The 23,333-nt window shown below is 44.8% G+C and overlaps 1 protein-coding gene across 1 annotated transcript in view; it reads right to left on the bottom strand.

Moving 5' to 3' along the window:
• Positions 1–15,677, bottom strand: part of GPR39 (G protein-coupled receptor 39) — a 191,976-nt gene extending 176,299 nt beyond the window's left edge. The window contains exons 1-2 of the mRNA XM_078070702.1: positions 15,591–15,677; positions 14,330–15,313 (exon numbers count right to left, since the gene is read on the bottom strand). Of these exons, the coding sequence (XP_077926828.1) occupies positions 14,330–15,185 (856 nt within the window). The 5' untranslated portion in view covers positions 15,186–15,313; positions 15,591–15,677. The remainder of the gene's footprint in view (positions 1–14,329; positions 15,314–15,590) is intronic.
• Positions 15,678–23,333: the final 7,656 nt, after the last annotated feature.

The following is a 23,333-nucleotide window of genomic DNA, read 5'->3' as shown; positions in this document are numbered from 1 at the left end:
TTCTGTAGACAGGCTTCCCACCACAAGTTCCCCGAGCTGACCACTGTTTCCACCTAAAACCCCCATCCAGTTTAAACCCACCTACCAGCAGTCAGCTCAGCCCTTGAAACCTGACCCCCTGCACTCCCCTATAAAACCTCTGTAACCCCGCTACCCGGGGCCCAGAATTTCGAGTGCGAGCTCATCTGGGTCTGCCAGCGCAAAATAAACCGGAGTTCCCCTGCTTCTCTGAGTGTTGCTGGGCTTCCTGCTGGTCTGGTTATTTTCTGCAACACTACCATAGAGGCGCTGCCAACATCTGGCCTAGGATGCTACCCTTCTATCTTCTGTCTTTGTTCTAAAAGGGACTCTACTCTCTCTCAATGCCACTTTGTCCCACACTGGTCCTGTTCCCAAGGAGACTCCATGTTGATGAGGGAGCAGAAGGCTAGCTGAGGACAAAGCATAAGCTGACACCTGCAACTCCCCCCACCTCCACACGCACACACTCCTGGGTGGGATATGTGTGATATTCTTCCAGGAAGCTCCCAACTGTCTTAATGTTAATGCCCTGCTAGAGGGAAAAACAACCTTAACTTGACAATGGCAAGGCCTCTGGTATCTTGTAGGTCCTCTTTAGCATATGAAAGTTCTTTTGAAAACCTCCTTTTTCCTTACCTCCCCCAACCCCATAGTACATAATCAGCCACCCCTCACAACCCTGGGGCAGCAGCTCTTTCTGCCCACGGGACTTGTCCCCATGCTTTAATAAACTACCATTTTGCACCAAAGACGTCTCAAGAATTCTTGGTCGTCGGCTCCGGACCTCACCCCAACGAACCTCACCTATATTCCAAACCACATCAATGTGGTTGCTGCTCCCTTCCATCACTCTCTTCCAAAGGTGCATCTCATGCCAGCACAGGTGACTGATACAGCCCAGGCCACATGGTGCACCCTAGCTGCAAGGGATGCTGGGAAAGCAACTACCTTTGGGAAGCCGGACTCAAAGAGAGGGAAATCCTCCAAACACAAGAAGGATATTCAAATGCTGCCAGGTAGCCTAAAAGTAAGACAAACGTACAATAGACTTGGCATTGTAGTTTTTCTTGCCCATTCTTCACTGTCCACAAAAAGTCCCCCAGCTAAAACATATCCTCTCTTAAGAGACTGTCTTCCTGTTTAGGGAAAGAACATGGACTTTGGAATCAGATCCCAGCTCAAATCTCAATGGGTGATGACCATGAGCAGTCTTGAAAAGTGGATATAATTCTACCCTCATAATGGTGCTGTGATACACAGGCTGGCCCCTTGGCTGGCTGGTCCCAGTCTTGGTGCAGCGTTGGCAACACAATGCTTGAATCTTCATACCACATGAGGAAGGGGTCATGATCTCATGGGTCGTGAGGTGGAGCCTCTTGCAGGGCTCTGCGCTCACTGCGGAGTCTGCTCGAATTTCTCTGCCTCGCTTTTTCCCACTGCCCCTCCCCTTGCTCATGCTTGCACTCTCTCTCTTCCTCTCTAAAGTAAATAAATAAATAAATAAATAAATAAATAAACCTTTAAAAAAATTTTTTTTTTAAAAACGGAGTAATGTGAGAGGCACCTGGGTGGCTCAGTCAGTTAAGCTTCCGACTCTTGATCTCAGCTCAGGTCTTAATCTCAGGGTCTGAGTTCAAGCCCCACGTTAGGCTCCCCACTGGGCATGGAGCCTATTTAAAAATAAATAAACAAACAAACAAATAAATAAACAGTAATGTGAAGTTTCTTGAAGACCAAGTGTCCTGGAGCAAATTCCTACCCGTTAAAACTACACAACAAGCTATTCATAGTTCTTTTTTTTTTTTTTTTAAGATTTTATTTATTTATTTGACAGAGAGAGAGAGCACAAGTAGGCAGAGCTGCGGGCAGAGGGAGAGGGAGAAGCAGGCTCCCCGCTGAGCAGGGAGCCTGATGCGGGGCTGGATCCCAGGACCCCGGGATCATGACCTGAGGTGAAGGCAGACGCTTAACCGACTGAGCCACCCAGGTGCCCCGCTATTCATAGTTCTTACTACAAATGGTGAGTTTAGCCATTCCCAGCTCATCTTTTTCTGTTCCTTTTGAGTTAAAGAATTCCCTCTGAGTAGATGAGGGCTCTCATACTTTTAACATGTGTAGCAATCACAGGGTCCTGCTTACAATACAGATCATAATTCAGTCAGTATGGCGTAGAGCCCAAAATCGGTATTTTACAATTTCCCAGTTGATGTTGATGCTGAAAATCCACACACCACACTGTGAATATCAGGATTGTAGACAACATCTCTGGGGTGAGTGAAGTCCACTTAATTGCTCGATGAAAAATTCTGGAGCCCAGAACCAGCTTACTTCAAAAACAGCCACTACCTCTACCCTTCATCAAGAGTATTTTTAGGTTTCCTTCTATAAAGCTCCACGTCTCTACCTTGATGCCCCAACTCGAGAAACACCAGGCTCTTTGAAGGGGGAAATCAGTGTCTTGATCTCTGCAGTCCAAATGATACCTTGCACATTTTAGGCTTTCATAAATACTTGAGGAATAAACCACCAAAACGAAACTCAAAGGCCTGCTGGAGGAACAGGGGAAAGTCAGTCTAGGAAGGCTTCCCAGAGGAACTGGGCCTTCCAAGAGATTCAGTAGTGAGGAAACCCCAAAGCCAAGAAGAAAAACAGCCTGCTTCCACGGAATTTCCTTTATCCTCTGGAAAACAACCTTCAATCACCAAGGCCTCCCATTTGCCTCCCCTGTAGAGACGAACTTGAACTCGAAAAACAGTGACAACCCATCAGCTACCCTTTAAATAAACAAAATATGCAGCTGTCATCTCAATGCGATATTTAATCCTTCAGAATTGCAGCGTATAAAAAGCAAACCCATAAATTTCCCAGAAAGCTTTGTTTCTGCTGAGTTTATCATGTCCTCCAAAGAATAATAATACATAAAGTCAAAGACCAAATGACTTCAGCTCTGCCCAAACATCCCATGTGTAGTGTTTTATTTCTAAGGTAATTTGGACTTTTTTCCCCCTTCACTAGAGAGAGAAGATGGCTTTTCTCTCTACAAGTTCAATGAACCTCATTGCTCCCAACTGGGCCTGACTCCCATTTCTGCATGCCTTTGGTTTCATTGCCAGTTAGACATTTAACAAGTACAATAGCAATCTGACACTGCAGCCTTGCCTCCTGATCCCCATCTATCAGATTCTGGTAACGCCACTGCTCTCCAAGTACCCAGCCACCCTTGAGATGTGTCAAGCAGCGTGATGAGACATCCACAAAGCCTCTAGCTGCTAGAATGGCTCTTACACACAGGAAGTGCAAACAGGAAATTTAGTCAAGTTTTTCAATTGGCAGAAACCCTCATGTCAGAAAATGGTAAAGTGTGTTAGCCCAAGACATCGCTCTTATTCAGACTTGCTTTCAGCTTCGGGTTTGGCTCCCTGCCCACCTTTTTCCACTTGGTGTTGATGAGGGAGGCTCCAGGAAGCAGCAAAGCGGCCCAGACATTCATCGCTTCACCAAACATTTATTCAGCACCTACTACGTGCCAGGCTATGAGGAAAAAAGAGCTACCAAAAGGAGGATAATTAGAAGATGAATCCACTACAGTCTTCCTCTTTGACAACCGAGGTATCCAGGATTCCAAAAATCCAGCTGATGAGATTCATTCTGAATTCCCCAAATAAGAATCTAAAAGTCTAATGAAAATCCTTTTTTAAAAATTTTATTTATTTATTGAAGAGAGAGAGAGTGAAGAGCAAGAGAGAGAGCAAGCACAAGCAAGGGGGTAGGGAAGGGGCAGAGGGAGAAGCTTAGGCTCCCCGCTGAGCAGGAAGCCCAATGCGGGACTCGATCCCAGGGCCCTGGGATCATGACCTGAGCCGAAGGTAGAGGCCCAACCGACTGAGCCACCCAGGCGCCCATCTAATGAAAATTTTATGGTGCCCTGGAGCTTGGTAAACTTCCTATTCATGGAGCACTTCACAGAGGGTCAGCAAATGGGATCAGGGGGTCAGTGAATCAATGAATGGTTGGGCCATGGATGCAGTTCTTAGAAGGTGAGACTTACCAGAGATAAGGTTCTAGAGATTGGGCCTGTCTTGAAAGAAATCACTAAGGCAGGACATATGTTTACCTTGGGGCCCCCTTATCAGAGTTCAGGGAACGTATTGGTTTTCAACTGTTACATAATAAATTAATGCAAACTTAGTGGCTTAAAACAAATCTATTTATTAGCTCACAGTTCTGTAGATCAGCACTCCAGACACAGCATGACTGGGATCTCTGCTTAGGCTCTCAAGTTATTGGCCAGGCTGAGTTCTCTTCTGGAGGTTCTTGGGGGGAAATCCACCTGAGCTCATTTGGGTCCCCATTACCTTACTGGCTCTGGGCTACCTACATTCCCTACCAGGGGTCCCCTCAAACTCCAAAGCCAGTGTGGAGAATTTCTTGCTAATCAAACCCCTCTGAATCTCTGACCTTCCCTGTCTCTGACCTCTAGACCCAGATGTAAAGGGTCATGTGACTTGATTAAGCCTACAAGGAAAATCTCCCTGTTTTAAGGTCAACGGATTTGGGACCTTAGTTACTTCTGCAAAATCCCTTCATGACAACACCTCATTTGAGTAAGTGGAGCAGGTGCACGTACACCAGAGCCCGGGAATTTCCGGAACCATCTGAGATTTCTGCCTACCACAGGGAAGGAAAGGCAAAAGGCAGATAAGCCACAGTGACTTCCCAAGGACCATAGTGTATGGGGTTTCCCTCCTTTCCAGGAGTAGCAGCCAGCATGGGGGATTTCAGTCCCTGAACCTACAAAGGGCACAGCCACTGTGTCCCTGGCTTCTAAGGAAGGAAGGTTGAAAAAAACGAGTGTGCAATGTCCTTGGTCTCACGGACCTCCAAGACTAGTCAGGAGACCACATCTATGCCCCGACCTGAGAGATGTCGGAGCTAGCTCATCATTTGTAGGAAGATCAGTGTAGGGGGCTTCACGGAAGAAGCAGGGGCTTGAAATCGTCTGCGAAGAACAAGCAGGCCATTGCACCACAGACATGGTTAGAACTACGGCGGGCTAGCTCAGCAACCTGGAGCTGCCTGCTGACTTGGGCCGAAGCAAAGCCGGGCAGCTGGGGCCTCTGTGCTGGGAAAACCCGAGGAGCTGAGTAGAGGGAGAGGCAGTCTCTGGCCGTGGAGGTCTGCAACAGCAGCGAAACTGGAATGAACCAAGCGCCAGAGGTCTGGCTAAACGGCAGGAAGAATGAACAGGAAAACAGCTTCTCCTACCAGGATTGTGGCCCAATGAAGGGTGATCTTTTTTAATCTGGGAGCATGTCCAGGGACAGCACCACTGACTTAACTGTACTGCTTTACTCCTTAATACCCTCCACTGGCTTCCGAGGAGAAATTGCAAGCCCCTTAGCTATGGTCTTCCCTGGGACTGGCTGTGTGGTGGCAGATCTAGGCCACCAGGCTGAGCTGGAGATCCATTAAAGGAAGACATACACAGTTTAGCGGCCCCTTTTCACCCCGTACTAAAGCCTGGCTTTCACAGTCGTCTAGCTGGAGAGGTCAAGCAATCCAGCTTCTGGACTGAAAACGGATCAACCGTCGTACCAGGCAGTTCCTGCATCTTGTCCCCGTCTTGTCCCTCTGGGGTCAGAAGCCTCATGGCTCGGACAGGAGGGAGATGGTTACAAGTGCATGCAATTTAAGGGGCAGGAGAAAACACGGGTTGAATATTTTTTAAATATTACCCCTACTGCATCCTCTTCCCATGACCCTGAGAGTACCCCCTCCACCATTAACAAGTGGCAAAGGGGCCTGCTAAGAAATCACTGTGAGAGCTGTCTCACTGCATTAACATCTTGTTAAACAGAGCTTAACAGGGACTGTTAAACATCATCCTAGTCACTTTCATTTCATGGTTACTTCTGGCAGGTACATATGGTGACAGCTGGTACTTGGGGGCTGATTAACACAGACGGTGTCTTTGCTCAGGGGAGAGAAAATCCTAAGTGTCCTCCATGGTGGTCTGACTTTCTGGGAGGCTGAGAGGAATCAGATTCCTTTCAAAGAGAGCATCTTTAGGTTCAGACTGACCAAAAGGATTGTGAGGTATGATACACTTCCATAGGAGCACATGCCCAAGGCAAAACAGAACATCACTTCCCAGTTCCAAGCTGAGATGCATTCATTTATTTGTTCCATCCACAAATAGTCATTGAACATCTGCTGTGTGTGGGGACTACCCTGGGATGGAGGTATAGTGTTGAGCAAAATTAGGGAGAGCTCCTGCCTTCAAGGAATTAGAAGAAAAACATCAAATAATCTCAGAGTTCAACTTGTAAAAGAAAAATTAGGAAAAAAGAAAGTAAAGAAGAAAATAAATAAAACTAAAATTCTGACTGTGAGTCTTGTTTCAAGGGAAGTTTAATCAATCATCCTCTGGAAGGATGGGCCAGGCTTCTCAGGGACAGATCTGAAGATGTTAACTTGATGAAGGGGCCAGATGAGGGGGCAGGTAGAGCACTGAGTAAGACAGGAAAGTATTTCAGCCAGGGTGGTATTTCAGCCAATATGCACCAAAGCCGGGTGGTAGGAGGGAGCCTGATCATGAGCCATTGGAGGACCTGAAGGGGGCCTGGTGGGGTGGAGCAATTAAGGGGTGTTGTGAACTGAATCATGTCCCCCAAAATACATATGTTGAAGCCCTAACCTCCGTTGTGATTGTATATGGAAATGGGACCTTCAGGGAGGTAATTAAGTTAAATGAGGTCATAAGGGTAGGGCCCTAATCCAACAGGACTGGTGTCTCTATAAGAGACACCAGAGGTATCTCTGTCTCTGTCTCTCTGTCTGTCCGTGCATGTACACAGAGGAAAAGTCAAGTGAGGACTCAGTGAGGAGGAGGCTACTGCAAACCAAAGAAGTCTCACCAGGAACCAAGTCTACCAGCACCTTGATCTCAGATTTCTAAGCTTCCAGAACTGTGAAAACAGCAACTACTGCTGTTCAAGCCGCTCAGCAATGGTATTTTGTCATGACAGTCATGCTGACTAAAATAAGGGGAGAACTGCCGTCAATCAAGTTGGAGAAGCAGCTGACCACGAGGGGCCTTATGTTAAGGATGTTGATCCTTGACATAACAGCCATGGGAAGCCATTTGGAGGTTTGCATTTGATGGGGCTGGGGCTGAGGGCGTCAGTTAGATCCCAGTGGCTGTGGCATGAGGAAGGACAGCTTGGACAAGGGCAGGAGCCAATGCAGCTATTCCTCCAGTGAGGATGCGTCAATTCAAGGTCTCTCACCTGGAGAGCACATTTGTTGGAAATAAACAAAGTAGGAAAGGCATTCCAGAAGCTCATGCTCTTCCAAGGTGCTTGCAAAGGAAGGTGCTCACCAGAGAGAGGGCCCAGGTGAGGCTGAACACTTATCTGTTTACAAGACCTTACAGCAGCAGTGATGACCACTCTTCCCTCCAGTGCTAAGAAGGCAAGGAGTAGAGGTGGAGAGTTCCAGAACAGCAGGGGAGGTGGACAGAAGGAAAAGGCAGTGAGAGATGATAGCATCAGCCAAGTGGCAGATCAGGGGACCTTGTATAGTGGGGCAGAATGGGGATGCTTGACTCCTAATTCAATATTCTTCCTCTGTGCTATCTCCACTCACAAATGGCTTTTATTCTGAGTGGTTGTAGCATTAATAAGCTGAATACTTTGCTCGACTGAGGCTTCTGCTGCCTTATTACACTTTGGCAGCCCCCATGAGGCATGTGACTAAGACAGATGAACAGGCAAGCTAATGAATGGGGACTGGGATTCCTATATCCCCTTCCATGAGAACTATGCATCTCTCCAACAGAGAAATGAAATCTTTGAGACAGCCTGATTATAAAAATAAAGCAGCATTATTATATTTGTCTGCCAGGCTGATCACAGGACAGTTGCAATTTATGACAGATATCACAAATAGAAAAATACATATGAAATACTATTTATTACAGCCACATCTACACCAATAAATTCTCTTCCAGAATAGAGGTGGTAACCCAAATACTTGAGGCAAAACTTTTTCCTGCAATATCCAAACATTTGAGTCAAAATAATATCTTACATTTAAAAAGTCACTAAGTTAATTTTGGTGATATTTCCCTGCGAGACTGCACCAGCATAGGTCTTTACAACATAGAAATAGCCTTTGATAAGAAATTTAATGACATAAACATGATCGTAAGACCGGTTTTTAAACTAGTCAAGAAAAAGCAACTATGGTTGACCCCTGAACAGCGTAGAGGTTAGGGAAGCCAACCCCTACACACTCAGAAATCTGCATTCAACTTTTGACTCCCCCAAAACTGAACTACTAATAGCCTACTTTTGACCAGAAGGCTTACCAAGAACAACCAGATGATTAACCCACATTTTATATGTTCCCTGTATTACATACTATATTCTTACAATAAAGTAAGCTAGAGAAAAGGAAACACTATTCAGAAAATCATAAGGAAGAGAAAATACACTTACGGTACTGTACCGTATTTACTGAAAAAAATCCACAGGGCAGTGGACCCACACAGTTCAAACCCCTGTTGTTCAAGGGTCAACTGTATTTAAAATTCGTTTGGTACGTTAGAAGCATTTTAAGGTCTCCATTTTAATGTAATCAGTTGATACACACTAGGGTATAGGGATTGATTTTTCAATTACTTATATTTTGGGGGTATGGTCTGCACACAAGGGACAGAATTTCATGAAGTCAGAGACAGAGGAGCTAGAGAAACATGAATCACATGGTGAGCCACTGACAAAGGAAGGTCTGGCCAAATCAGACCAGTTAATCCTGAAAGAATGGAAAATTGACAAGAATTATGTCAGGAGAGACACTTCAGTGAGGGTGATTTAAATAGCAAAGAATTCGGAGAAGCCCTTGGGAGAAAACCCTCTTTACCATCTTGCTGAGAAAATCAAACACAAAGGCGATCAAGTAATTTTGTCAGAAAAATTATGCCCTCAAAAAAGCCCCACTTGTGTCATTCTGGAAGAATTATTATGAGAATTAACATATCATTATAAGCTATGTTTCATAAAATAGAAGACAAATTTCTTTCCATGATTTGCCCTTTTGTTTTTCACGAGGAAGTCCCAATCAAACCTCTTCCCACATGAAATTTGGGACTCAATTCTAAGGACCTAACTTTAACAGTTCTTTTTACGTACTAACTGTCCTCAGATAAAGAGGACCCACTGTCACCATCTCAGCTGCCCCTCCCCACTGACTTGCACACACAGAAGACATGACTTGACCTCTAAACCTGGGGTCTGAAACCCAGAGGATGCAATTCTTGGCTCGTTCTCTCTGCTTCTCCCTGGCCACCCCACACCTATCTAAATACACATCAACCTTCTTTTTAGAGCAGTCCATTATAGCAGCAACTCTTAATCTTTTTTCCACCCAGATACACATGATGGATGATGTTCATATTCAAGATATTCTCCTATAAGCGGCCCAAGTTGACATTGCAATTCCTGCCCCTACATTCAACTCCCCTTTCCCTGACCCAGGAGAGCAAATCAGAATGCAAAGGGGTGTAATTATTACAGAGTTCTGAATCTTGTATGATGTTTCTTTAATTTTGTAATTTTACAATTATCTGTAAAACTTTTTTTTCATGACTACAGTGGAAAGCCAATCACTGCCTACAGATCTCTAGGAGGTAACTAACCTCATCCCAACCACATTATGCTCTGTAAAGTTACTAATTAAAACTACACTTCTATCAAGATAAAAAGCTTTTGCACAGCAAAGGAAACAGTCAACAAAACCAAAAGACAACCGACAGAATGGGAGAAGATATTTGCAAATGACATATCAGATAAAGGGCTAGTATCCAAAATCTATAAAGAACTTATCAAACTCAATACCCAAAGAACAAATAATCCAATCAAGAAATGGGCAGAAGACATGAACAGACATTTTTTTCCAAAGAAAACATCCAAATGGCCAACAGACACATGAGAAAGTGCTCAACATCACTCGGCATCAGGGAAATCCAAATCAAAACCTTAATGAGATACCACCTCACACCAGTCAGAATGGCTAAAATTAAAAAGTCAGGAAACGACAGATGTTGGTGAGGATATGGAGAAAGGGGAACCCTCCTACACTGTTGGTGGGAATGCAAGCTGGTGCAGCCACTCTGGAAAACAGTATGGAGGTTCCTCAAAAAGTTGAAAATAGAGCTACTCTATGACCCAGCAATTGCACTCCTGGGTATTTACCCCAAAGATACAAATGTAGTGATCCAAAGGGGTACATGCACCCTGATGTTTATAGCGCAATGTCCACAATAGCCAAACTATGGAAAGAGCCAAGATGTCCATCAACAGATGAATGGATAAAGAAGATGTGGTATATATATATATATATAATGGAATATTATGCAGCCATCAAAAAAACCCCAAAATCTTGCGCTTTGCAATGACGTGGATGGAACTGGAGGGTATTATGCTGTGAAATAAGTCAATCAGAAAAAGACATGTATCATATGATCTCACTGATATGAGGAATTCTTAATCTCAGGAAACAAACTGAGGGTTGCTGGAGTGGTGGGGGGTGGGAGGGATGGGGTGACTGGGTGATAGACATTGGGGAGGGTATGTGCTATGGTGAACGCTGTGAATTGTGTAAGAGTGATGAATCACAGACCTGTACCCCTGATACAAATAATACATTATATGTTAAAAAAAAAAAGAAGATAGTAGGAAGGAAAAAATGAAGGGGGGGAAATCGGAGGGGGAGACAAACCATGAGAGACTATGGACTCTGAGAAACAAACTGGGGGTTCTAGAGGGGAGGGGGGGATGGGTTAGCCTGGTGATGGGTATTAAGGAGGGCACGTATTGAATGGAGCACTGGGTATTATACGCAAACAATGAATCATGGATCACTACATCAAAAGCTAATGATGGAATGTATGGTGATTAACATAACATAATAAAATAAAATAAAATAAAAAAGTAATTTAGGGATACCTGGGTGGCTCGGTTGGTGGAGCGTCTGCCTTCAGCTCGGGTCATGATCCCAGTATCCTGGGATCGAGTCCCGCATCCGGCTCCTTGCTCAGCAGAGAGCCTACTTCTCCCTCTGCCTGCCGCTCCCCCTGCTTGTGCTCTCTCTCTTTCTGACAAATAAATAAATAAAATCTTAAAAAAAAAAAAATAAAAAATATAACTACACTTCTTTTAAACTTCTCTGTTGTTCCACTTTGAGTAGGGTGACGTTTGACAGCAGGCCAGGTATGCAACAGACACAAACCTGGGAGTCCAAGGACCCAAATGCCACATGAAATGTGAATAACTCCAAGTGAGGGTCAGAAAGATAAAAGGAAGGTCTGGGAAAACCTCTGGAAAGGAAGGCTTATGTTGCATATCCTTAACATCCAAGGAATAAAGAGCCAAATGCAGCAGTTCCTCTATTTGGCATCAGGCAAGTATTACCGGGGCCATATTAGCCGTAACCTTGCAAAAAGAAATAAGCCTGGTACCGGTTTCTCACTGAGCTGATGAGAGGCAAGAGACACTCACGTTTTCCAGAATGTGCACTTTTACATTATTGTTGTTTTTCCTGCAAACTGCTTGAGAGCCGGGAGGCGTCCCCGCCTCTCTTTCTCTCCCTGATTTCCCAATTTGTTTTCACGATCCACCCAGCCCAGCACCTTGACCAGACTGAGGCACAATAGCAAAAGATGCAGAAAGGAAAATTAATATTTTCTATAGAGACTCCCTCATCTTGGGTAGATTTATGAATTTTGCTTCTGTTGTGCAGAAGTTAGCATTTTTAACAATGAGGGGGGAAAATCCTTAATTGTTTTTTTATTGCCTCAAGAGCTCCAAAGACATCTTGTGCTATGTCGTCATTTACATTTCACATTAAATGCAAAATATGTTTGAAAGGAGCAAATATTTGTTTTAATTTGATACATCTGTTAACTGAAATGCTAAAAAGACAGCTAAACCACTATACTAAATTCAGCGATTTGTAAACAACTTATATATTCAGTTGTTCTGGGTTAAAAATGCCCCAAAGCCCAAGTTTTATGAAACTCAGCAAGTAAATTGCATTGTATTAATCTGATGGAGGCAGGCCATGATTTCTTCCTCTTCACTCCATTAATTTATTTCCTAACTTGAGTTAATTAGTGAGGTTCCTATTTTTAAAAGCTCTGTGAAATTCATTGGGAGAGGGGGACATTTGCAAGAACTGCTTTGAAAACCCACTGCAGAGGAAATGAGCTAAAATACAAACGGTAAATTCCCCCAAGACATTATAGCACATTGAGCACCTGATTGCCAGTCAACAATTTTTATGCCTGGGCGATTAATACATAGTTGTTATAAGAAAGAAGGAGAGAACTAGAAGGAAAGAATGAGAGCAGCAGGGAGAACAAACTCATTCCAGGCAATTGCTAACTGGATGAGATGATCCCCAAGGTCCTATTCATCTCTAAGTAAAAGTCTGTGGCATTCCAATTTGATGCTACAAAATGAAGACTGACTGCAACCTGGAACAATACCCACTGGGGGAAATACAAAAAAAAAAAAAAAAACCACTATCCAGAGAAACAATGATAATAATAATTAAAAACCTACAGAGATTGGTCCAACAGAGAACAAAGGTAAATCAATTATTTTTCCTTAGTCAAATGAAACCTTAATTCCTAAATTAGAGTGGGAGAGAGTACACTGTACTCAAAAAAAAAAAAAAAAAGGCAGGGGGAGGGAGGAGGGATTCATTCACACTAACGTATCAATCACTGCTAAAAGTTTAAGATATGCCTAAGCGTATATGGCGGGGAAGAGGGAACTAGCTTTTCAATGAATGTTCAAGCCAATCTACTCTCCACTCCTTCCTGGACTACTCTGGGCATCAGGGCGTGGGTTGGGTGCCCTTCCCAGGTCCCCCAGATGTCGACACCTGCTACAGACTCCTTACTCCAACTTCCACAAAAACTGGCCCTAGGACACAGCAACACCACCAGCCTAATCGAGGTAGCACTTTCCTTGTCAAAGTCCCGTTTTGTTTCATTTTCCCTTCAACATGAGCCTGTGCGAGCCACCGGGAGCCTCTCATCGCCTGGCCCTGAGAATTGAGGTCAAAATGTGGGAGCTGTACTTATTTGAACTAGATCTTCTCTCCTCTAAGCCTCAAATTCCTCCTCTATAAAATGGAAATATAAACCACCTAGCACAGCCCCTGATGCCGAGTAGGCATCCAGAAATTGCAAACTCTCTCCTCTCATTTCACACAGACCCAGAAAGGTCAAGTCAGCTGTACGGACACAGCAGAAGCCAGGGGCAGGGCTGGGACAGGACCAGGTTCTTTCCGTCCCTCTTCAAGCGCCTTCAAATTTTCTCTCATATCAACCCCCTGGCCCTGAAACCTGTTACTCAGGTTTCCCACACCAAAACAAACAGCACCGTGATTTATTCCTTTTCCTGATGCCACACTGGAAAGGGCCCTGTGGACCGTGGGCTCCTTCCTCCCTGACACACAGAAGGACCCGACTTTAAATATTTGCACCACAATGAAAGTTTGGAAAACAAACAGCTTTGTCTGCATAGAATTGAGTATTCTGGATGATCAATCAAGTCCCAGGAATCTGGGACACCAGATTGTCTGGATCAGACAAACAGGCCGGCAGTCCCTGCCATGTTTCTCGGTTCTGATAAGGAACAGAACCACCGCAGCAGAAACTCAAGCTCTACCCTGAGGAGTGCGTGTCTGAGAGCTACAGTTTCTTAGGACTTGGGTAGGTCACTCCCGGCGGAGTGTAGCGGCAGCCTGGAGAGTGTATGTTCCTGACAGCCTCGCTTCTCCCAAGGAGGAGAAAAATGGGAACAAAATTGAAATGCCTGAGGAAGGTTTTCCAGGGCAACGACGGGCTGGAGAAGAATGCTCCCTTTCATCTCCACAGAACTTGGTCCTTCTCAGAGGACTTTCACCTCTCCCCCGTTACCTAATTTGACCCTCACATTTCTCAGAATATTTAACTCCGTTTTACTCAAGATATTTTGTGACTTGCCAGAGTCATAGAGCGGCTGTTCTGGAATGTACCCAGACGCTGACTCCTGGTCTAGTGCTCTTTCCACTGTAACCCAAGTTCCCAAAACAGAGAAAAGAAACATTCAGAGGTTCAGATCCGGTCTCTTCAGTCTCAGCAAGGGGAAGTGTACACCTTCAGGGCAAGACTTGTGCTTTGGAGGGGCACAGGCAGTGGCGGGGTGGGGGAGGGGGAAGCCAGCTCCCAGGTTGCCCTCCACCCAGGACTCACTCAGGAAGATAATCGTCTGCCTCCTGGCTGTCCTGCTCTCCTCGCTCTCTGACTTCTGCAGCTGCGCCGGCTGTCCCTTCCTGGCCAGCGTGCCCTGGCCGCTCCTCATGAGCACCTGCATCATGCTCCAGCACATGAAGGCCACGGAGACCAGGACCAAGAGGTAGATGATGAAGGCGCTGAAGATGCTGGACTGGAAGACCGTCCAGCGGCTGGAAAGGTTGGTACAGATGGACATGTTGGAGATCTCCGGTTGCTCGTGGTGGCGAGTGCGGGAGTGGTTGCAGGGGAGGCCCCGGTGATTGGGCACCTTCACCAGGGGGTACTCAACTCCCATGGCAAAAAGCAAAGGCAACGCCACCAGGGTGGAGGTGACCCAGACGAAGCCAATCAGTAGCTTCACCTGGCAGGGCCCCGACATGGCCTTATACCGGAAGGGGTGGCAGATGGCGACATAGCGCTCAAAGCTGAGCGTCAGCACGTGCAGGAGCGTAGCATAGCTGCAGGCCTCAAAGAGGAAACTATGAATCTTACAGGACAGGGCATGGCCGGGCGTGGTCAGGGGGTTCCAGATGATGCTGTAGAACTCCATGGGCATGCCGATGAGGAAGACCAAGATGTCCGAGCAAGCCAGGCTCACCATGTGATCCGTCACCTCCTTCTGCAAGTAGCCTTTCTTCTGCAGCACCTGGGTGACCCGAATGGTGACACTGTTTCCCAGAATGCCCACCACGAAGATGGCCAGGTACACCAAGGTGAGGGTGATTTTGATCCAGGTGGCCACCTCGAACTCGGGGACATGGGTGTGATCGATGATATGGGAGCACTCACCGCTGGGGCCCTGGTGTGAAGCCATGAGGATGAAAGCCACACCACCAGGTCCAAAGACCTTTTCAACTTCCCGTCCTCCTCCTCCCAGCAGAGCCCAGAGTTCTGGGCTGCAACTCAGCAAGGTGGGCCCAGCGCGGTCTCACAAGCAATCACCTGGAAAAAGTAACTTAGTATTTCTGGTGCTTTCGGAAACTTCCTCGAGTAACCCAACCTAGCAGGGGCCAGGGAGGTGCCTGGGGGTGGAGTTTGGGGTGTGTGAGTATGAGTGAGGCGGGGAGAGAGTGGAGGAAGGAGGTTCTAATCTCTGCGCGCCCGGGGAGTGTCTCCTGCAGCCTAGCGCCGGCCCTTCTCCTCCCCGCCCCCAGCGCGCCCTCGCGGGCAGCCCTCCGCCCCCTTCCCGGCTGCCTGCCATTCGCCGGCCCCTACCCACCCTCCTGCTGCGCCGCTGCTAGGGGCCGAGTGGTCAGAGATTAATCATTAACCTCGGCTCGCTGTGCATGGCGGCCCCCGCGGCAGACCCAGGCCAGCTGCCGGGTTTGACTCAGCACGCAGGCACGGTCCGGAAATCAGATCTTGACTCCCGAGCACCCGGCAACTGGTGGCCCCACCTCCCCCGCCGCCTACGCGGCCGCAGCCGATCCAGCGGTGACCGCCTGCCCCCACGCGCATTCCGGGGTGGCTCGGCCGGGAGGAAGCTGGAGTGCGCTCCCGGACTTGCATGCACTCCAGGGCCGAGACTGGGAAAGGCGAACTTGCCCTCCCCTGCCCAGCTGTCCCCTCAAAGGCCATGCCACTGTCAGCTTGGGGCCGCTGAACCTGGGTGCCAGTCTCCGCGGCCAGCCAGTTGGCCCCGCCGCCCTGGGGGAGCCAGCAAGCGCTCGCCTCCTTGGTGTCCTGCCTTCCGACAATCGGGGTGTTCCCAGTGCGTCGCTGGGCTGTGCGCTGCCTCACGAAGTCAGCCCCAAGCAAGCTAATAGCAGCCCCATAAAAGCCCTGCCTTTCTCCAAAGCCTGCCTTGCTGGGGAGGGACAGGAGTGGAGCGGCTCTCTCCTCTCCGTTGCGCTCTTTGGCTCAGGCCCTTCTCCCCACGGCGAACAAGGGGAGTGTTTTACTGGGGACGAGTGAATGGATAAGGATGTCACACTCCTCCAGGTTGCCCCTCATGGGAGACGTGTCCTTTCCCAGCGAGCTGCAACCAGAACATCAAGGCCATCCCAACAGGGACACAGCATAAAAATGGCATTAAGGATCAGGACATTTTCCCTCTCTTCAGAGAGAGGAAAACCTCTAATGGGCCCATTTCAGCATCTAATTCCAAAATCATAGATAATGGAGACGGAGCAGAAGGCTGTCCTATGCACTGTGGTGTGGTCAGCACCTATAAGCCCTTCCCCCTCTGCCTGCCCCCCAACAGTGATGGCCAAAAATTCCTCCAGGCATCCCAAATGTCTTTTGGGGGAACAAAATCTCCCCAGGTGGAAAACCACCACCTTGAAGGAAGAAAATAGATCCCCTTTATGTGTTCACCCTAAGGGTCTAGCTGAGGTCCTGTGCTAAAAGCCATCCTTAAAATATCACAGCAACCACCCTGTGATGTGATAGTTTAAAAGGTGAAGAAACTGGGGTGTCCAGAGGATAGGTACTTCACCAAGACCATAAAAGAGTCAGCGAGGAACCAGAAAATTAGCCCAGATCTATCAAACCCTAAATCTACTCTCCTAACAGGGAGAGAATTCTGGGAGCACCACAGGTGCTATAGAAATGAGTCCTGAATGATACGCATAGAGATACAGGATTGTATTTTCTGAACCCAAACCTGGACACATGGTCTGAGGACCTCAGGGAATATTTGATTTTGACACTGTTTAGGAAAAAAAAAGGGGCGGAGCTGTATGGCCACTGGATCTTTACAATGAACAGCATACCCAGCTATGGTTATTTTCTCTATTTGTGCTCTCTGCATTAAATTACAAACTCCAAAGCCAAGAACTCTCTCTTCTCCTTCTCTGACACCTCTCCACAGCTCCCTCAATAGTATGTTTTGCCAAACCACCCCTCCATGTGTGCTATTTGACCTAGTTGCTGGCTAGGAAACTCATAACTCATTTCCTTATTAGTGCACGGTGCTTAGCTAAATGACCTCCATGGCCTTAAAGCTGTCCCACAGAATGCACGGGGTAAGTGTGGACTCTTGGGGTTTTCATAACTGCACATCAGAGTCCTGAATGGCCTGCTTTGCACAAGGTGCTGGTTGTTTGCTATCTCAGAGAGCCTGAGAAGAAGTTCTAGGAAGAACCTTCCCACCAGCAGCAGCAGCGTATATACTCATCCCCAACCCTGCCCACTTTGTTCTTCTCAATAGAAAACAAGCTGGGAAGCTCACAAGTATTCAGTGTGCCAGGCATTTTCACATAATTCATTTCTTTCAATCCTCATGAGGCTAGAAGGAGGATATCACTATCTTGTTTGCAGACGAAATGATTGAGGATCGGGGGATTAAGTGACCAGCCAGAAAGGGTCAGAGGCAGGATTTGAACTCAGGTCTGCCTGGCACTAAAGCTCTTTCCACTCTGAAATGCTCTCTGTGTGTGCAGCACGAGGCTGTGCCAGGCTGGACAGGGGCATGTTAGGGAAAGGATTTTTTTTTTCTTCTCTCCCCAGCTGCAGCATTCCAGTCATCCTGCAACATCTTCGATAATTGCAATTTGTTCTGCTCAGACAAGATTTCCATTATTTGTCTAATTTCTTTCATCAAAATTTTCGTTACCAAAGTGTGAACAAAGATTACAAATGCATGGTCAAACAGTGAGAATCAAGCTAATTAAAATTTGTTCCTTACAATGCAGATGGAAACATGCATTTTGAACCAAGGTCCAGGAGAATTAAATTTTCATTTCACCTTTGCTCTTCCTAAGACCAGTTAAAAACTGTTTGATGTGCTCTCACTTGTTGATAAGAGACTGGTGTAACACCTGGCCTGGGTCTGTGTAATCTAGACTTTTTTTATTAGCATATTGTAGAGAGAAAAAAAAAGAAAAGGAATGGAAAGTGAGACAAAAGAATCCTTTGGGTACACTTTGATATCATCTCTCCTCGGGTCACTCTAGGGTCTTCAGAAATTTATACTCACATTTCACACATTCTAGGTGGCCTTTGAGGTCATGTAGGCTAGTGACTTTCACATTTTTTTTGGCATTAAATCTCATTTTTAAAATGAAATATTACACTAGCACCTAAAGTAAACACACACACACGCACACTTATGCATACATATATATTGTATTTTTATAAATTTAAATTATTTCAGATGTTCAAACTGTTAACATTTACTCAATCAACAATTTATACTCTAAAAATTAATACCTTGTTTACAAAGGTTAATGGTATAATCACAGGGACTATTCTAAGCTACAAGAAAACTTCAATAATTTTCAAAAGTAGACAACTTTATTTATAATGCAACGTAACCAAGAAGTAATAATAGAACCAGAAAACTGAAAGCTAAAACTCCAAAACTCCACCATCTCAGAATTTTAAAAAATCTTTGAAACAATTGTTGGTCGGAGAGAAAACCCAAACCAAAATTGCAAAATATGTAAAGAATATTAAACGCAAAAATACTGCTCATCAGTAAGCCAAACAAATCCCAAAGTCACACAGAGCTAGAAGATGCTGAGGTTGCAACCAATGAGTGCAGACGCCTCACTGAAACAAGCCTCGAAGGGCCATCCCTTACAAGTAGAACTAAATTAGCCACAGAGCTTAACAAAAATATTGACTTCAGCTGTCTAATATGGTAGCCACTAACCACACATTGCTAGTTATACTTGAAATATGGCTAGTGCCAACTGAGATGTGTTGTAAGCATAAAATACACACCACATATCGAAGACCTTATATGAGAAAAAGAATGTAAATTTGTTTTTATATATTGATTTCATGTTGAAGAGATACAATGACTATAGTGGATTAAATAAAATATATTATTAAAAATAATTTCATATCCTTTTTTTTACTTTTTTAATGTGGATACTAGGATATTTTTAATTATATTTGGCTTGCATCTGTGGCTGACGTATTTCTATGGAACAGTGATACTATAAACAGATAATGAAACAAAAGAGACAGTCCAAGAAAAAAACAAATACAGGAATTTTGTTTATGATAATGGTGACATTTAAAATCAATAGGGAAAGATGGATTGTTCAATAACTGTTACTGGGATAATAGTTTAGCCATCTTGAAAAAGAAAGAAAGAAAGTTGGATACCTACCTCCACACTTTATTATAATAGAAATTCCAGGTGGCTCAAAGATTCAAGTCTTTGGATTTTAATCATTAAGGAAATCATTAAATGATAGAATAAAGCACTAGAGAATTTTAAAAACTAAATTGGATTTTAATCTTATGACATAAATCCCAGAATCTATAAAGAAAAAGGTTGGTAAACTTTATTTCATTAAAAATAAAGTTCTGCAAAGCAAGAAACACCGAGGCCAAAGGTAAATGACAGATTTCAACAGATTTTTCTTTAAAAACTCGGTAAGCTGATTCTAAAAACTTAAGTGTTAAGAGCCAAGAATGAGGGGTGCCTGGGTGGCTCAGATGGTTGAGCATCTGCCTTCGGCTCGTGTCACGGTCTCCAGGTCCTGGGATCGAGCCCCATGTTGGGCAACTGGCTTGGCGTGGAGTCTGCTTCTATCTTTCCCTCTGCCTCTTCCCCTGCTTGTGCTCTCTCTCTCTCTCTCTCTCTCATGAATCTTAAAAAAAAAAAAAAAAAAGCCAAGAATGAGCAAGATACTCTTAGGAGGTGAGAGGACTTGCTCTACCAGATATCAAGACTTACTATAAAGCTATAGTTTATAAGGCAGTATGGTGGGCTCCTGGGTGGCTCAATCGGTTAAGCATCTGCCTTGGGCTCAGGTCATGATCCCAGAGTCCCAGGATAGAATCCCCTGTCTGGCTCTCTGCTCAGCAGGGAGTCTGCTTCTCCCTCTACCCTTCACCTCACTTGTGCTCGCTCACCCCCTCTCTCTCAAATAAATAAATAATCTTTAAAAAAATATAAGGCAGTATGGTTTTGACATGGGGATAGACAAAGAAAAGAATGATACGGAAGACATAACATAGAAATAAGTCTAAAGGTGAATGGACAGGATTTATGACAGAGATGAAACTAGGGCAGTGCAGAAGAGATGGTCTTTTTCATTGGTGTGGTAGTTGATGACTCTCTGAGGACTGAAGGTGAGAGAATGCCCTAATTTGTAGCATTTGTCAATATCCATGGTGCAAATAGTCCCAGCATGGCTTATTTCAGGCTACACAAACATTAAAAATCTTCTCACAAAACTCCTGAAATTTTAACAATCAACTCTCATGAGTTCCAGGACGCCACTCAATAAATGCTATTTGAGACAATTGAGTATCCATTTGGATAAAATTCATTAAGAAAGAAGACAGACAACCCAATTTTAAAAATGAGCCAAAGAGATAAACAGGCACTTCACAAAGAGGAATCCAGATGGACAATAAACAATGAATAGCTATCCAACCTCTTTAGTAGTCAGGGAAATGCAAACTAAAACCACAATTAAATGCAACTGCACACCTACCAGATTGACTAACATTCAAAGATGATCAGTACCATCTGTCCATGGAGCTGTGAAATAATGGTGACTTGTACATTGCACATGGGAGAGTCAGTTGGTGCAACCACTTAGGAAAAAAGTTTGGCAGGGCCTACTGAAGTTACATATATACATATCCTGTGACCCAGGAATTCTACTCCTAGGTATATACCCTACAGTTCATATCACCAAAATGCATATACAAGTGTGTGTATAGCAACATTGTCAGTCACTAACCCAACCTAAAAAATACCTAAATGTCTATCTACGGAAAAATGGATAGCAAAATGCAGCATATTTATATAAAGAGCTACTATATAGCCATGAAAATAAATAAACAATTGCTTCAGAAATAATGTGGTTGAATCTAACAACTATAATGATGCATAAAAGAAGCAAGACAAAAAGAATAAATATGTCCACTTATGTAACATTTAGACATAGATGGAAGAATAATATTGAGGGCTATTATATGTTATATGGGGATACGTATAATAAAACAATTAAGCAAAAATGTCATTTCCATGAAGAGATAGAGGTCACCTCTTGTAGGATGGGGAGGTGCATGACCTGGAAAGGACCTGTGGAATGGAGGTAAGAACTTCCGAGTGCTGACAATATCTACTTCATTTTTTTTAAAGATTTATTTATTTATTTTAGAGGGAGAGAGCACACAAGTGGGAGGGGCAGAGGGAGAAGAAGAGGAGCCCAACTTGAGACCCAATCCCATGACCCAGAGATCATGACCTAAACCAAGAGTCAGACACTCAACCAAGTGTGCCACCCAGGTGCCCAGATATCTATTTCTTAACCTGGGTAGGAATTACATGATAGTAATTGCACAACTCCTTACTTTATGATTTTTTATTATGCAGTTATTTATGTCTTATGTACTTTATAAGCGCTATATTTCATAATATTGTAAAATAAATTTTTTTAAAAAGGAAGAATACCCACACAGCCAATTGGATAACTTCAGTCAACCTTGCTTTTCATCCAGTAGGGTGACAGTGTCACAGCCAGAACACTATCAAGTGAAAACAGTAGTAATAAGTTATGTGATTAAACACATAGTGTGACCAGACACTATGCCTATTCAATGCTCAAAATAGTCCTGCAAGTTGAGTGTCATTATTCCTATGTACATGTCTATAAATCACCCATCAAGTGCCTCCTTTCCGGCCCACCCAGACTTGGTCTATGTCTGCAGCCTGAATTTCTTGCATTCCTTGCAGTGCTCAATATCTAGATGCGTGTAGGAGCAATGACAAGTTGGACCCTGAGAAGTCATTATCACATAACCTGAAGACTTCCTCCTTCTTTCACCCCTAGAATGCCATCTGGCAAACAGGATCCAGCTTCCTGGACCACAAGAACAAGGCAGAGGGAGGCTCTGTGAAACATGTATATCTTTATGGAGCCTTCCAGTTTCACAAAATCAGAGGGTTGAGGTCCTGCCCATGGAAATGTCTTCCTGCCTTATATTCTCCACAGTGCTTTCTAAAAAGGATCCGCTCAACTGGTTATCTGTTGATTTCGTTCAAATGGAGTTCAGTAAGATGCACTTGGCACTCAGATAATCCTAGCTCACACCATAGTGAAACCTGGAGTGTTTAGAATGTGCCTCAGGACCTTGCTGGGCCCCAGGTGCCACAGTGTGAACAGCAACCATGGAATGCTGTGTCACCTCAATACATAGGTGAGGCCTCACCAAGAGGCTCCAGATTTCTCGGAAATTATGTTCTCTCCTTTAACAACGTTTTATGTGTTAGGTTCTGTGAGAGTACTGGCAATTCTGATGCTATCTTTGGCCCTCCACCTTGTTCATGTCCTCCCTGGGGGCTATGTGTTCCCAGCCCCTTGGAGATTAATACACATAAATTAGAAATGCCTACCAAGGCCAGAATGCAGGGACCTCTGCTTTGACCCTCTGTAAATTTGTTAAAGATAACATAGTCTCTCTCCTTCCCGATGCACAGATGGCATCACAAGATCTAACTAAAGGGAAGCTGTCAGTTTAGAGTGTGTAAGCCCTTTGATCTCACTACAGTGCCCTTCTGTGTGTCCCTTCACTCCATAAAATCTGTGGACTAAGGTCCAGACTTTGTGGCGAATAGTGTCCTAGCTGCCTGGATTGTTGCCCACCCAATCCTCCCTGTCAGTAAGTTACCCTGAATAAAATAAAACTTTGTGTAAACAGTGGAGAGTCAGCTGCTACATTTTCTGGTCTCAAAGGGCCTTCTCAGTGTGGGCCATACTTTTTACTGCCCCTCCCTCACCTTCTAACAGGTTCCCTCTCTTTTCCCATCTGGAAAAAGTGATTAAGAAAAGAAAAATTTTCCCACTGGTTTGGGTAAGCTGATGAGTTATGGTTTTAGTTTAGCACATACCTTTTTTCTTCCTTTAACTTGGATATTTTGAGCTCATTAGAATGGGCTCCTTATCTGTAAGGGAGTCTCCCTGTTACCTGTCAGGCTCTTCATCCCTGGGAGGTGGGATAGAATGGCCATTCAGTCCAGGACCATCCAGGGGGAAACAAGTACCTG

This window comes from Halichoerus grypus, chromosome 4 (genome assembly GCF_964656455.1).
Source record: "Halichoerus grypus chromosome 4, mHalGry1.hap1.1, whole genome shotgun sequence".
NCBI classification, from domain to species: domain Eukaryota; kingdom Metazoa; phylum Chordata; class Mammalia; order Carnivora; family Phocidae; genus Halichoerus; species Halichoerus grypus.
This window is presented reverse-complemented; position numbering and strand designations above follow the sequence as displayed.